Source organism: Staurois parvus, unplaced genomic scaffold (genome assembly GCF_062004578.1).
Source record: "Staurois parvus isolate SC_StPar_1 unplaced genomic scaffold, SC_StPar_1.0 ptg000636l, whole genome shotgun sequence".
Lineage (NCBI taxonomy): Eukaryota > Metazoa > Chordata > Amphibia > Anura > Ranidae > Staurois > Staurois parvus.
In genome coordinates this window covers 8765456-8781928 of record NW_028318432.1, presented here as the reverse complement: position 1 = coordinate 8781928, position 16473 = coordinate 8765456, and the positions used below count along the sequence as shown (strand labels likewise).

Genomic DNA, 16473 nt, shown 5'->3' with positions numbered 1-16473 from the left:
CAATGTAAAAGAGCAATTAAGAGAAGGGACAGAGCGTTGTCACCCCATAACAGGAAGCGTTTGAACATGGACATTTATGGAGGGATCGCCTGGTAATGTAATAGTATATGAAGGCTACATATTTATTAATAAATCATTGAAAATTATTTTCAAAATTACAATAACATGTTAAAGCGGAACTAAACTCTCTCAGCCAACATTAAAGTGTTACTAAACCCAAGACCCTGTATACACTCTATCTGCTCTCCCACAGTACACAGAATATGGAAATGCAATTATTTTAGTAAATATACACTACTAAATACCTTTTCTCATTAGCAGATCTTGTGACTTCCATCAGTGTCCAGCCGAGCACTGGTTAAAGCTTGTAGGGGGAGTTTTCATTCTGCTCTAGGAGGATGCAGAACCCCTGACTTCTGTCTGGACAGTGCTGATTGACTCTGTGCTGATCACATGCACTCTCCCAAGGAAAAAAGAAACCTCTCTAGCAATGCACACCAAACTGAGCATGTGCAGCTTGCCCCCAAGGCTATGTTTTATTAGGAGATGGATTGGGGACAGTAGAAGAAGGGGAGGATCAGGGAAGTCAGGATCAAACAGCTTTTTTACATATTGCGGAGGATTAACCCCTTAGGTTCCACAGTGAGTATAACAAGCATGCTTTACGGCATATACAGACTGATTTTTCTGTTGTGGGTTTAGTAACACTTTAACTAATTTTAATCCTTATGCTGCCAGCATTAGTAAATAATTAGGAATTAGGACAACATGATGTCATACATCCCAGAAGTCTTCAGGAGAGGAGGGCTTTCTCCTGTACACCCTCCTGTCCGCACGCCTGAGCTAAGGGCAGAGGCATACCTCCCAACTTTTTGAGATGGGAACAAGGCCACCTGTTAGCAAACAATATTGGCGTAGAACATGCCCTCTGCCACACCCCCTCAAAGGAATATTATATAAAAAGTTATTATTTAAACCCACAAGTGCTTTTTTACCACTACAATTCCTTTATACTGGATTTTGAAATTTACAAATGCAGCAATTTAGAAATTGGATTAAAGGTTTAGCACTGGAAAACAGTTTATGAAAAATAAAAAAAGCATTTTATATAGAACTATATAGATTAGACCAAAATGAAGGACAATGAGGAGGAAAGAGGGACAGATGGACTTTGTTGCAAATCAGAGACAGTCCCTCGAAACCATGGACAATTGGGAGCTATGCAGAGGGATTCCAAGAAGTAAATGCTACATAAATCATCTGCCCTTACTCAAGATGGCCAAGGCTAGAAAATGCTAGGGCATGTTTTTCAATGTGATTTCCCAATAAAATGAAGCATGGATGGATGGATGTGTTTGCTTTGGATGTCAAGAATGAATTATATAGCATTTTCAGTTTGTGGTGCTCAGATACGGTTTAGTTCGGCTGTAAAGACTTTAGAGTTTATAAAGTTAGTAACCTTTATCATAAAAATTCAAAATGAGCACCCACTGAAAAACTATCATAACTTCCTATTAACTATGCCCAACCACAGTAATGAAAAAGCAACAGCCTCTACATTAATAATGTAGTGAAAAAAAAGGAAAGAAAAAAGGTTAGAACAGGCAGACAACCTTACAAGGTAGGAAATGATGTATGCACAGCTCATCAAATTTGGACAAGAATTACAGCATTAGGGTTGGTGTGCGTAATTATTCACCCTGGGATAATATGAAAAGATGCCAGCCATTCTTCTTAATTGCTTTCTGTTAATTCTGTGCATTCACACTGCTGTGGCGCAGTGACATATTCCATGGAACAGAAGGTCAGAAAAACCTTTTTTAATATAATCAGCTCACTGTGCTACACCAGATGAGTAACAGCTATGTATTAAACAAGGTCTAAATAATTCACCATTGTGTTCAGTAGAGGGAAAGGGACTTCAATGGGGTAATATGACTTGCAAATGTGTTTAAAATCAACACCATGATTTGCTACCATCTATTGTAGCACTAATTGTGCCATTTACAAAGTGGACTGGTGTGTAAGACAGTAAGTTCTAATAGTGATAAAGGTCAATGAAAAAAAAATAGCAAAACATATCCCTCTACAGAGTATATTTGCCTCAGTCCAAAGCACCTAGTGTGGTTCCTATCTGCTCTCTCCTTCCTCTGCTATCTGCATGAGTTACAGGTTATGTCAACACCCCAGAATCCCGTGGAACAGCCCTACCCCCTATCCAGCACACAGAAAGGGATTGATAGCCTCAGCTGAGGTTGCGTAGAAGGGGGTGTGTCCATTTTCTCCACTTAGGTCCCAGATTACACTCAGCTCCTAGCTCTATGATGTGCCGTTTGTGACATCAGGTCCCCACCCCCTGCCTTCTGGAGTTTGGAAATGCTGTGAAAAATGTGTGCATTTGGAGGCTGTAGAGATGAGAGGACTGTGGATGAACAGGGACAACTTATGTAGGAGGATTTATTTCATCTCTGTGTCTCACCTGAGGCCAGTCACTTCAATGGGTATATGTAAGGGTTTATAACCACTTAAATTTACCATAAAGGCAGCTTAAATTTGTATTAAAAGAAGCATAGGTCTATTGATAACTGTGGTTGCATCCACCTCCAGCAGCCCTCTCCTCTCTAGCCTGTCATTTAACAGAGAAGCTGGTAGAGGAAGTTTCCTATACCACTCACTTCCTCAACCGGCCTCTGTATGTTAGTGTAGGCATCCAGGGCACGTGCCCTACATCTGTTTGATGGGTGTCCTGGGACTGAGTTCAGATGCCGCTGTAACAAGCGTGCACACAGTGAAGGACACCGCCTCCATTTTGTTAAGAAATCTCCATTTTGTCCCCTCATTCTCCCCCCCTTGCTCTCTGTTCATACACATTGACATATGGCCTGTGTGTTAAAAAGTGTCCAGGCCAGAGCACAGCAGGGAACCCCAGAGCTATAAAACATTTCTGAGCGAAATGCCGGGTTGTCTACCAGAGCTGTGCAATTTAGCACCTCGTAAAAAGATAACGCAACCTTCCCAGGAGTTCAAGGCATTCCAGAGAAGAAGGAAACCAGATAACCTTTTTAAAAATCCATTTTTCCCCTATGTCTCATATCATGGAGTATGAGAGACTTACATAAAAACCAGGCATATCTTCAGATTGGCCACGAGGAGACAAACAGTTTGGTAGGTCACACTCCCTGACTGGAATACATAGGAAAGCAGAAAAGTAGATCTCGTGAACCTTTCAAATATGTATTTCATATTTCATATCTACCCGCTCCTCAGAGGCAGCTGCATAATAATCTACGCGCGGGTGGAATGTCACTTGTGCATAGGAAAAGTTATGAGCAAAATATGAGTTATAAGAGATTTTGGCTATAGTTTAGGCCTCCGCCCGACGATCCCTCCCTAAACGGGGCATTGGTCCTTGACTTCAGAGACACCCCCTGCTAGGGAACGACAAAATGGACTGTCAGGCCTAAGAGAGCTAAGTTGAAGAATTCTCCCATTTAACATCAATACCACCTGGGGAGACCCGTACCCTTTCGCTCTTGATCTGCTAACCCAGGACTTTGGCAAGTACTTTAACCCTTTAACCTCTCTCTGTTATCTCTTTGCTGTGCTGTTGTTCTCTGTATATTTATATATATATTGGTTACATCTTTTCTCTGTAAATATTTTTATTGCACCCCTTTTTGACTTTCAGTAATAAATCTTTCCTTTTGAAACTGTTGAACTGTTTCTATAGCTCTTAATTGCAATTTGCGAATTCCTGCCTCTAAAAAGAGCGCTACTGTGTTTGTTTAACCCTCTGTATAACCAGCCTGCGGTGACCATGTTAGGCAGATGCTTATCTCAATCATTATAGTGTTATTGCTGGTATAGCCAAGTTTCCTCTTTCTCTGTACAAAAAGGAGGTGGTGGCAGTGTGAAGGGTTAATTGCGTAATTAACCTGACCCAGTAACAATCGCTCAGGCTGCCGGTTCATAGATTGTTGTCCAATTAGCTGGAAAATCATTGTGCAGGGTGCAGCTGGGTGTGGCATTACGCACATGACATCGCGGTTTTAAATTGGCTAGTCCTTCGGTCATGAGTTTAGTGAGAAGGGCTGGGATCTGATGCCGCGGTCGTCACATATTGGTGACAGCGATCGTGGGATCATCGCATATTGGTGGCAGTGATCCCGTGTCCGTCACAGCCGCAACTACTGAAGAGCTTGTGGCATCACTTGAGGCTGTATGTGAATGATAATCACGGCAGAGAAAGAAAGAGAGAGCAGCGTCCCAAGTTACTCTAGAGATTTAGTGTAGTATGTGGGGGTGAACGCCGCTCAAACCAATCCCCAGGAGTCTGAAAACAATGCTATGTGTGATAGATGGCCTCAGCCGTCACTCCAGCCACACCCTTCTGATGCGTTTCACCCCGCCCACAGGGGGCTTGGTCACAGAGGCTCTATGACCAAGCTCTCTATGGGCAGGGCAACTTTTGGCATTTATGGGGGGATTCCAGAGGCAGCTTCTATCCTGCCTGTTGCCTGTCAGATCTGTGTAGTAGAGAAAGAAAAAACCCTGTTCTGTGTGACAGACCCAACAGGGACAGGGGCTTTTGGAGGGGAGTAGGAGCTAGCCTTCTAAACCACTGATCATTGCCCATGGAAAAGACTGGGAATTTAGTCTGCTTCTCCTGCTCTGAGCATAGAAAAGAGTTCAGCCTCTCATTACATGGAGAGAGCGGACTGGACTGTGATAATGGATAATAACGTGATGAACACGGAAAGCGAGGCTTGGATTCATTCTCTGAATAAAGACAAAAAAACTTCCCTTTCTAGAGTAGATGGAAAGGTGTAGTATTGATCTTGTACAGGTTAATGGTTAGAGGAAATTTGGTGGCCCTCCTGCAGACTGGGACAGAAATATTTATCATCAATCTCCCTCAAGAAATCTATGAAGATAAATTAATTCCACTTTTTCAGACTGTTGGAATATTGTATGAGTTTTGTCTTATGATGACACTTCTAGTGGACAGATTATACAAGTGAGAGGCAAACACATGAAAGACAGCATGTGTAATGTTCTTTGTAAATCCAGGAGTGTGGGCTTTTGCCAGGCTGTCTGGGATGGCCTCCTGGCTGGTTTGGGTGCCTGGCTGTTGATTAGCCTACTGTGTTAATTAGATCACTTCTAGCTGATAGCTGCTATCTGTTAATTAGATTACTGTTTGATTAGATCACTGTTAAATATTAGCTGTTCATCAGATGTACTGATGATTTTGCTGTTTACAGGTTTCATTGTTTAGGATCATGTGAACAAGCTCTTATCTGATTTTGTATAGTATAAATTCTGTGTGAATTTTCATGAAAGTTGAGTTCCTTGTTGCACCTAAGCTACTGTTGTCTAGTTCTTGGGTGCAATGCCCAGCTATAATACCTTGGTCCTGTGTCCCAGAGGCGAGGAAGCAGTTCTCTGATGGAAGCACCCAGACGGGGTGCTAGGTGGACCTTCACAGTCTGCCTAAGAGAATGGAGGTGGCTGCATCTCTCTAATGAAACCCATAAGAGGTGAGAGAGCTGCAGAGGTCAGAAGGGGCCGATTATGCAGATTGACAGCTGTGGAGAAGTTGTGGATGTTCTGCACAGGTCACGGGTTGGGGAGTTGACTGGGGAGGGTGGGTTCCTGCACCTATTCTCTGAGAAAAAAGCCCTGCTTATATAAAATGTACAGTAGCTTTTATTAAAGCCAATCTCTGGCCAGGAACCCATCCCAATAAATTTTAGCTCACTCCACCCCCTCTAGCTAATCCGCCAGTACCAAAAAAAAAAATACACACATAACCTTATAGTTACCCGAGTCCATGGTCACATGGTCCTCTCTGCTCTTCTGGAATACTGAATCAGAACATTTGGATAACTGCTTGTCATTTATGAGGTCACTTCCAATTAGTTGCCCATTGGTGAGGTCCTGAGGGCTTTAGTAGTGAACTGCTGATGTCACAAGAAGAATTGGCAACTAGACCACTCAGCAGCGGGGCCTGGACTGCAGTGGTGGCTTGCTCTACTGCCTTGCAGGGTCGCAAAACAGCAGGAGTAGAATGGGGGGGGGGGCAACATATCCCCAAAGACATGCTTTAATGTGTTCCTGTTTGTAGTAGTAAATGACAAGCTGGGAGTGGCACTGGCCTTCTTTTGTTGCCTTAGAAAGATTTTAATGTTTTTTTCAGAATGGACAACTTTCTTTATTGAATACTTCACCTACCAAACCATTAGTGTGTATCTCTTGCCAATTTTTTTTGTTTGTTTGTAGTTAATTGAGAATAGTTTTTATCAGTTTTTTTATATCACGTATACAATATAATGTTTTGAATGATATCTGGAAAATATTGGGTGAGCTAGTATGTCTCAATGAAACTGCATGGACTACTTGGCAGGTACTGGCATCTGGGTACTAGAACCAAATGGATACAAAACAATATATGTTGGATTTACAATGAAGATGGATTATTATACCTCATACTGTAGGTTTTTAAATATACACTATACGTATTATTTTTCTTATGTATTACTAAATTGTGTTTTTTAATATATAATATAAATAAAATTGGTATTTTCATATATACAGTACTCTTATTAAGACCTGGATGTATTTCCTTACATCATCCTGACTGCTGGCATCCTCACTGCTGTGCCACTGGTCATTTCTCTTGCTGCGATTGTCAGACCACAGGGAGAGGAGAGAAAAAGAAGGAACAAATTTGACCACATATGTGGCCTTTGAGTAAGCCCCGCCAACTGAGCTCATAGGGGGGAGAGGAGTCAGATTGTGACCAAGAAGAAAGAGCTGGAGGGAGCCTGGGGATAGGCAGCATTAATTAGTGAAGAGAAGTACTCTGTGGCTGTGTGGGAGGAGAAATAGAACCCAACAGACATGTGCCAGGATTGGCAGGATCTCCAAAGAGAGTGAGAGACAGAAAGCACCCATATTCCTGAAGTCGTCTAGGGCAGAGTTATTGAAGCAAAAACATAGCAGAAAATTGAAAAAGAATACCAAGAACATGTAAGATCTAGTATAAGAATATTTTTTATTAAATTTGGCTTTAATCTCTTTAAGGATAATGAGTAGAGAAAAATATTTTTTTCTGCTACAGTGTCCAATTGTTGTTTTTTTTTTTTTTTTTTAATTCTTTATTTAGTGGCATGACACAGGTACAATAAAAACGGAACCTTCACAAAACTGACAGACAACAACTGACATCAGTTAAAACATCCAAGTGTAAGAACAATGTTCTATAAACAAGACCGCCCAAAATAAATGACCAAGCTTTAGGTGCTAAATGGACCATCGCCCATAAAGCAAGGCTACGGCCGTCAAGGGCCTCCTACAGCATGTCCCAATGGCTACAACAGGACAGGAAAGGACAGGTTCCATTATTGGTCACGTAGGGCCATTGTCAGCTGCGGTGAAGACTAAGGAGAGGTAATCTGTCACCATGTGTGCATACTGAGTTTTTGTGGCTATTATAAAAAGAAAAAAATATAAAAAAGGAAAAAAGAAAAAAAGATTATAGGAGGGAAAGGGGGAATGAAGAGAAGCAAAAGTAGAGAACAAAAAAACAGTGTCCAGTTGTTGATCTGAAACTGTTTATATTGTTTATATAAATTGTTTATAAATTTACAGTACAGATATAACCTTGACTATAGAACCATTTATCCATCTTGTATACAGTTGTTTCAGAATTGCTAGATCTCATCAAGACAAGACATGGGGTATAGTGAAGGGACAGATGCCGCTCAAGACGAGTCAAATGTATTAGGGTGGCCTCAGTCGCTGCTCCAGCCACACCCTCTGACGTGTCTCGTCCTGCCCACTGGGAGGCGAAAGGGATCAGAGGACATGGCAGGAGGCTGAGGCCATCCTATTCATCTGACTTCCAGGGTCAGTCTTGAGTGGTGTCCATCCCTCCACTATACCGGAATTGCTGAAATCACTTTGTTATGCTGCTTCCTTCTTTCCTTATGTCAGCAGGATGATCTTCTCTCAGTTGCATCTTGGAGAGGCGCCACAAAAGGTTTCTCTATGGTCAACACAAGACATTTGGTTTAGGCTTTGGGAAGCAAGGCAGCAGAAAGTAGAACATTGCAGGGGATGGTTTTAGCCATTGGTTTAAAGCTGATATTGATGACATGTACACAGGGGCGGACTGACCATTTGGAAACTCGGGCACTGCCCGAGGGCCCGGGGTCAATAGGGGGCCCCATGAGATGCCCCTGGTACCTTTTTCATAGGCTTTTTTGAGTTTGGGCAAGGACACAGGGGCCCCATGATCCCCTATTGCCCGGGGGCCCCATGAGTTGTCAGTCCGCCCCTGCATGTACATATCTTCCAGACAATGTTGTGTATCATATATATTACATAGAAAAATCTAAGCGAGGAAAAAGAAACTGAGAACAGTGTGTTTCACTTGGATGGAGGCAATCTGCTTCATTCCTAATTTGGGAAATCCTGCTTGGTTTCCTTCTCTTGCTATGCTATTCTTAATGATTTTGTCTGTTTAAGAATGCCATTTAAAGTCTATAACATTTACATAATGGGTGAGATCTCATATAATGTGGATTGAATTCTCCAACTACATTAACAAAGTGCAAACGCGACAGATGCCTCAGAGTAATATTAGAGATACATTATAAATTAAACTAGGCCTGTAATCTGAACAAACACTTGAAATGGTAATAATGCAAGGTATTTCCACAGTCAAAAATGAAAGGTGGTATTACTTTTTGTGAGAAATCTCAGGGATGTCTAAATTAAAGGGATGTATCATTAAACTGAATTCATAGAAGTTGTTTTACTGTTGTGCTTAGACTGACCGATAGAAGCTTTCTAAGACACAAAACAGATCTGTAGAATAAAAAGTCAAATGTACAATAAAAGCCCAAATTATAGTTTCAAATTAAAATTGTTCCCTAGCAGGTTTAAAGATGTAAAAAAGCAGCTTAAGCTGTGATTCTTAGATTCTAACAATCTAAGAATCTGCAGTACTTCTTTTTGGCCACAAGATGCCCTCAGTCTTCTGGATTGAATGACACCCAGCATCACTGAACCTGAAAGACTAAGGACATACTGTAACTGTAGGGTGTCATGAGTCTGACTCCTGAAGGGCATCACTGCAATGTCCTAATTCACTTTATATTCATGCTGAGAGTTTATGAATTTAAAGGTGGTATCATCGTGGTGTTGATGTGGTGATGTCAGGAGTGATCTCTGCATCTGGAGAACCAACCAGCACTGGGAAAAGACTGAAGAGGATCATAAGTTTCATGTGACTGGCCTGAACAAGTTGAAAAAAGGTCAGTATAGCTGCTCAAAGGGGCTAAACCTGGAGTAGGGGATTTTAAGAAAACCAGTCATGAAAGAAATGTGTGGGCTGCCAAAGCTAAACTCTTCTTCTGAAAAAATACATTGCCTGGTTGTCTTGCTGGTCCAATGTCTTTAAAGTGGTCGTAAACCCTTACATATACCCAGTGATGTGACAGATGAAACAAATCCTCCTACATAAGTTGTACCTGGTTATCTGCAGTCTTCTCTTCTCTAAACCTGTTCAAAGAGTTTATAAAGCTTGTCTAAGCTGTCAGAAAAAAGGAGGCAGAGAGCTGAAATTACACACTTCAGAGCTCAGCAGAGAGCTCTGGGAGCTGATTGGAGAGAAGAGACACGCCCCCCTTCACACAGCTCAACAGAAAAGAGCTGAGGCTGTCAATCTGCTTGATGTACCTCTCCTGTCACCATTTTTCTCTTGGTGTCAGGAAAACCTGTCAGAAAAGATTTATGCTGATAGCTGAAGAATGAAGTAGCAGACAGAAATGACACAAGGTGCTCTTAATTGAGACAAGTACACACTATAGAGGGATATGCTTTGTTCATATTTCATGTCTGCGGTTTACAACCACTTTAAAGCAAATCTGTGCAGGGCAAAGCAAAGGGTTCACTTTAATGCCGTGTGTGATGACACACAACGTACGGTTTCATGCACACTGCTGCTCCTAAACATGAGTTTAGGGGCTTTTGGCTTTTTTTGTCAAAGACCCAGAACTCAACTCAGTAAAAGCCTATGTGACCATGCACACATATGCTTTTATCAGAGTTTAGCAGCAGCAGAGTTTAGGGGCAGTTTAACATCCCTCTCCTGAACGCAGACAAATCACATACAGGATAGGAACGTTTTGGACAAAATAACGCCAAACGTGGCAACAACGTGTGTAAACACGCCTAAGCGCTAGCCACATTTAGTCCTTGGACATTTATTCATTTCACCGGAAAGTACTCTGGCCAATGAAATGAACAAACGTCCAAGCGCTAAATGCAAGTGCTGCGTTTACAGGCATTTTTGCCGCATTTAGCATTTTTTTGCTGCCAGTAGAGATAACGCCTATGGCAGTTCCAGTGTCCATGTAGCCTTAGTCACATGCTGTTATACATACATACAGGCTTCAGCTTCTGGTGCTGAAAGGACAGCAGAGGACAGAAAGAAAGCTATGACCTGTAACTAGAAGGCAGATCAGAAGGCAGGACTTCACTTGTTGCATACTTATTTCAGGTCAGTGAAGGAAGTTCATTTTTCATAGCACGTTTTCTATGTCATGACAAAATTGCATTCAGTCTTCTAACTTAAGTTTGTCATTACATCCTAAAATAATTTATAGAACGCGCCAGCCTTCAGCAGATATATTTGTTATGCGCTAGCTGACAAATTATTCTGGTTGCCCGGATGTACTAGAAGCAGTTTATAAAAATGACTGTTCATACTTAGCAAAGTCTGGGCCTATGTACAAATTCCAACTGATATGGTTAATAAGCTGGCACTGCGGTGACATATTTGCAGAGATAACAATAGCCACAATATCCCAGCTGAATATCAGAGGGAGAGTATCAGAGGGAGCTGTAGTATTTACCTTTGCTCTGCGGAAATGGTAGACCACTAGCATGCTTATGAAGTTGAGCAGCATGCAGAAGGCTTGGAAGGAGATGACAGCGATCCGCAAATACTTGTCCTCCTGAGCATAGCAGGGTGCATCCCCTGTACAGTACGAACAACCTTCCCTGCAGGGAAGACACTTATATTCCTCTTCAGATATTTCTCCTCGAGAAAAATGGTTATCCACTTTCTGCCCTATAGGAATGAAAACAGCTGTTACATAAGTCACAAACACAACACCAGGCCCACATTAAACCTGCATTAAAAATGTAAATGTATATATATATATATATATATTATACAGAATATGTGTGTGTATGCATACATGAAGAAAAATTAGATATTCCACAGGACTTTTCAGTGACAAAACATACAATACTGGTTTTATCACCACTTTTATCACCACTGATGTTTAGATGAGACATATACAGGCAGTGAATATAAATATTGAATAACAAATATGTTGCTCAAAAACACTCTCCTCTCCTTGATCTTCTGCCTACCGTCAATTGCTCACTCGACAGCACAACCCCACTCCGCAAACCAATAAACGGGCTACACACAGATGACATTCCCAATGTTAAAAAGCACTTTTAATCCTCCGCTATGTTTTTCTTTTCTGTACCACAAAATGTTTTTTTCTTTTTGAAAATTAATAAAAACCACTGAAATACAAAAGCACTTTTAATCCAACGACAAAGGTTGAAAACTTGTCATCCTATCTCCAGAACCAATGCGCTTCACCCACAAAGAGCTTAACCACTTCCCCCCTCACACCTGTTCACCCCCAAGGACCAGAGAAATTTTTACATTTCTGCTATGGGTCAGTTTATTCAGTGACAACTTTTTCATTACTTAAAGTGTTACTAAACCCACAACTGTAAAATCAGTCTGTATATGCAGTAAAGCATGCTTGTTATACTCACTGTGGAACCTAAGGGGTTAATCTTCTGCATTGTGTAAAAAGGATGTTTGATCCTGTCTTCTCCGATTCTCACTTCTACTGTCCCCATTTCATCTGCTGATAGGACAGAGCCTTGGGCGCAAGCTGCACATGCTCAGCTTGGTTTGAATTGCTAGCAAGTTTTTTTTTTTCTTGGGAGAGTGCATGTGATGAGCACAGGACCAATCAGCATTATCCAGACAGAGGGCCAGAGATCCTGCAGGCTCATAGGACAATCAGGGGAGAATGAAAACTCCTACAAGCTTTAACCAGTGTTCTGCTGGACACTGATAGAAGTCACAAGACTGCTCTAACTGCTGATGAGGAAAGTTATTTAGCAGTTTATATTTACTAAAATAATTACATTTCCATGTTCTGTGTACTGTAGGAGATCGGATATAGTGAATGCAGGGTCCTGGGTTTAGTAACACTTTAACCACTTGCCTACTGGGTACTTTTACCCCCTTCCTGCACGGGCCAATTTTCAGCTTTCAGCGCTGTCACACTTTGAATGACAATTGCGGTGTCATGCAACACTGCACCCAAACAAAATTTTTATCTTTTTTTGAGACATATACAGCTTTGTTTTGGTGGTATTTAATCACCTCTGGGTGTTTTATTTTTTGCTAAACAAACTAAAAAATACTGAAAATTCTTTTTTAAAAAAAGTTTTTTCTTAGTTTCTGTTATAAAATTTTGTAAACAAGTAATTTTTCTCCTTCGCTGAGGTGCGCTAATGAGGCTGCAGTGATGGGCACTGATAGACTGCACTGATGGGCACTGATAGGTAGCACTGATGAGGAGGAACTGATAGGCGGCACTGACAGGCAACAATGATAGGCGGCACTAACTGGAACTGATAGACGGCACTAACTGGCACTGTTAAGCGGCACTGAAGGGCACTGATGGGCACTGATAGGCGGCACTGATGGACCCTGGTAGGCAGCACTGACAGGCCCTGGTAGGCGCCGCGCTGACATCCTCCCAGAACGCCACCGCCTGCCTGTCATTTCCCTATATGGCGGGCGGGAGGCAGTTAAGATAACAAGGTAACATATACACTATATTGCCAAAAGTATTGGGGCACCCCTCCAAATCATTGAATTCAGGTGTTCCAATTACCTCCATGGCCACAGGTGTATATAATCAAGTACCTAGGCATGCAGACTGCTTCTACAAACATTTGTGAAAGAATGGGTCGCTCTCAGGAGCTCAGTGAATTCAAGCGTGGTACCGTGATAGGCTGCCACCTGTGCAATAAGTCCATCTGTGAAATTTCCTTGCTACTAAATATTCCACGGTCAACTGTTAGTGATATTATAACAAAGCGGAAGCAACTGGGAACAGCAACTCAGCCACCAAGTGGTAGACCACATAAAATGACAGAGCGGGGTCAGCACATGCTGAAGCACACAATGCGCAGAAGTAGCCAACTGTGTGAAGAGTCAATAGCTAAATACCTCCAAACTTCATGTGGCCTTCAGATTAGCACATGGTACAAGGCTATTCACAACAGCTTTGTACCATGTGACATGCTGTGACCAATCACAGCTCACACAGTAGTTCTCAATGGCTGCAAGAATGCAGCCAGAGAGGAGAAATGATTGCTTTTACAGCCTTTATGGGTGTAAAAGCAATCAGTGTAAAAAAAAAAATCTTCATCGCCCCCCACAAGTAGTACAGTGTCACCATGGTGACACTGTACTGCTAGGGTGACAGTATGTAGAAAAAACCCCCATAAATAATAATATAAAAAAATAAAATAAAAATGTTAAAACATTCTTTTTTAATTATAATTTTTGGCTATAAACTAATCTGGGTTATTTTTTTTTTTACTAAAAAGATAACTGAATAAATTTTGGCCAAGATTTATGATGAAATATTATTTATTTGCAAAGTTTTATAAGAAAAACACCTTTTTTCAAAATTTTTGGACTTTTTCATTTATATGGCAAAATAAAATAAAAATCCCAGTGGTGAATAAATACCACCAAAATAAAGCTTTATCTGTCTCAAAAAAATGCTAAAAAAAAATTCACATGGGTACAGTGTTGCACGACCGCGCAATTGTCAAAGTGTGATAGCACTGAAAGCTGTAAATTGGCCTGGATAGGAAGGGGGTAAAAGTGTCCGGACTTGAAGTGGTTAAAGTGACGTTTAAATTATGATTCTGGTACAAAGCATTGCAAAGATATTTACAAATGAAGTAAAGTGTTTGTTTTTTTTAATTTTGCCCTTTTGTTAAATTTGTAAATATAAGTTAAATAACAAAAACATTGTCAGACTGCTTTTTTTTTACAGCTCCAACTGTCGGAACCTCCTCTGTGTACTCAGCAATGCCGCTTGGATTAATCAGAGCTGAATTGCTGTGTACTGGGATAGTGGTCCCGGCAGCAGGGCAAAAAGGACTGGACATGCTACACATGTCCTGTATATAATGATGAACTTTTTTTTTGAGGCATGTGTAGCATGCCCAAAGTCTTCAACTGGTTAAGAATGGATGGGTGAAACGTGTTGGAACGGGAGGACAGACGGATGATCTGCTGTGACCTTTGTCATTGGATGAAATGTCTTCAATGTGTGGCTTGTTCATTTTCTTTTGGCAGGGAATATAAATACCCACAAATCTCAGCAACAATCCTTGCCATCAACGCCCCAGGCCTAGTAAAAGGATCTAAATGCCAGGAGGCGGAGATGGGCTTTCCAATCGTGTCACTGTGGTGATTGGCTGTCACAGTGGATACATGATCAGAAGCTCCTATTATGCCCATGGCAGCTTAGTTACTTACTGAGAGTGTGCAGTGAGGTGCAGAAAAGCTGTTCCCCATGGACACATATGTGCAGTGACTCTGTGTTAATGCCCACTCACCCATCTATCACATATATCCATACAGCCAGAAGAAACAGGTTCAAAGCAAAACCAAATTTTATTTCTTTATTACAGGTACTTATATAGCGCCGTCAATTTACGCAGAACTTTACATATACAGTCAGGTCCATAAATATTGGGACATCGACACAATTCTAACATTTTTGGCTCTATACACCACCACAATGGATTTGAAATGAAACAAACAAGATGTGCTTTAACTGCAGACTGTCAGCTTTAATTTGAGGGTATTTACATCCAAATCAGGTGAACGGCGTAGGAATTACAACAGTTTGCATATGTGCTTCCCACTTGTTAAGGGACCAAAAGTAATGGGACAGAATAATAATCATAAATCAAACTTTCACTTTTTAATACTTGGTTGCAAATCCTTTGCAGTCAATTACAGCCTGAAGTCTGGAACGCATAGACATCACCAGACGCTGGGTTTCATCCCTGGTGATGCTCTGCCAGGCCTCTACTGCAACTGTCTTCAGTTCCTGCTTGTTCTTGGGGCATTTTCCCTTCAGTTTTGTCTTCAGCAAGTGAAATGCATGCTCAATCGGATTCAGGTCAGGTGATTGACTTGGCCATTGCATAACATTCCACTTCTTTCCCTTAAAAAAACTCTTTGGTTGCTTTTGCAGTCTGCTTTGGGTCATTGTCCATCTGCACTGTGAAGCGGCGTCCAATGAGTTCTGAAGCATTTGGCTGAATATGAGCAGATAATATTGCCCGAAACACTTCAGAATTCATCCTGCTGCTTTTGTCAGCAGTCACATCATCAATAAATACAAGAGAACCAGTTCCATTGGCAGCCATACATGCCCACGCCATGACACTACCACCACCATGCTTCACTGATGAGGTGGTATGCTTAGGATCATGAGCAGTTCCTTTCCTTCTCCATACTCTTCTCTTCCCATCACTCTGGTACAAGTTGATCTTGGTCTCATATGTCCATAGAATGTTGTTCCAGAACTGTGAAGGCCTTTTTAGATGTCGTTTGGCAAACTCTAATCTGGCCTTCCTGTTTTTGAGGCTCACCAATGGTTTACATCTTGTGGTGAACCCTCTGTATTCACTCTGGTGAAGTCTTCTCTTGATTGTTGACTTTGACACACATACACATACCTCCTGGAGAGTGTTCTTGATCTGGCCAACTGTTGTGAAGGGTGTTTTCTTCACCAGGGAAAGAACTCTTCGGTCATCCACCACAGTTGTTTTCCGTGGTCTTCCGGGTCTTTTGGTGTTGCTGAGCTCACCGGTGCGTTCCTTCTTTTTAAGAATGTTCCAAACAGTTGTTTTGGCCACGCTTAATGTTTTTGCTATCTCTCTGATGGGTTTGTTTTGTTTTTTCAGCCTGATGATGGCTTGCTTCACTGATAGCGACAGCTCTTTGGATCTCAACTTGAGAGTTGACAGCAACAGATTCCAAATGCAAATAGCACACTTGAAATTAACTCTGGACCTTTTATCTGCTCATTGTAATTGGGATAATGAGGGAATAACACACACCTGGCCATGGAACAGCTGAGAAGCCAATTGTCCCATTACTTTTGGTCTCTTAACAAGTGGGAGGCACATATGCAAACTGTTGTAATTCCTACACCGTTCACCTGATTTGGATGTAAATACCCTCAAATTAAAGCTAACAGTCTGCAGTTAAAGCACATCTTGTTTGTTTCATTTTAAATCCATTGTGGTGGTGTA

The 16473-nt window shown here is 41.5% G+C and overlaps 1 protein-coding gene across 1 annotated transcript in view; it reads right to left on the bottom strand.

The window, feature by feature from the left end:
* The window catches only part of GPR158 (G protein-coupled receptor 158), a 318874-nt gene that overhangs the window by 126044 nt on the left and 176357 nt on the right, over window positions 1–16473 (bottom strand). The window contains exon 4 of the mRNA XM_089693782.1: window positions 10926–11143. Within this exon, the coding sequence (XP_089549908.1) occupies window positions 10926–11143 (218 nt within the window). The remainder of the gene's footprint in view (window positions 1–10925; window positions 11144–16473) is intronic.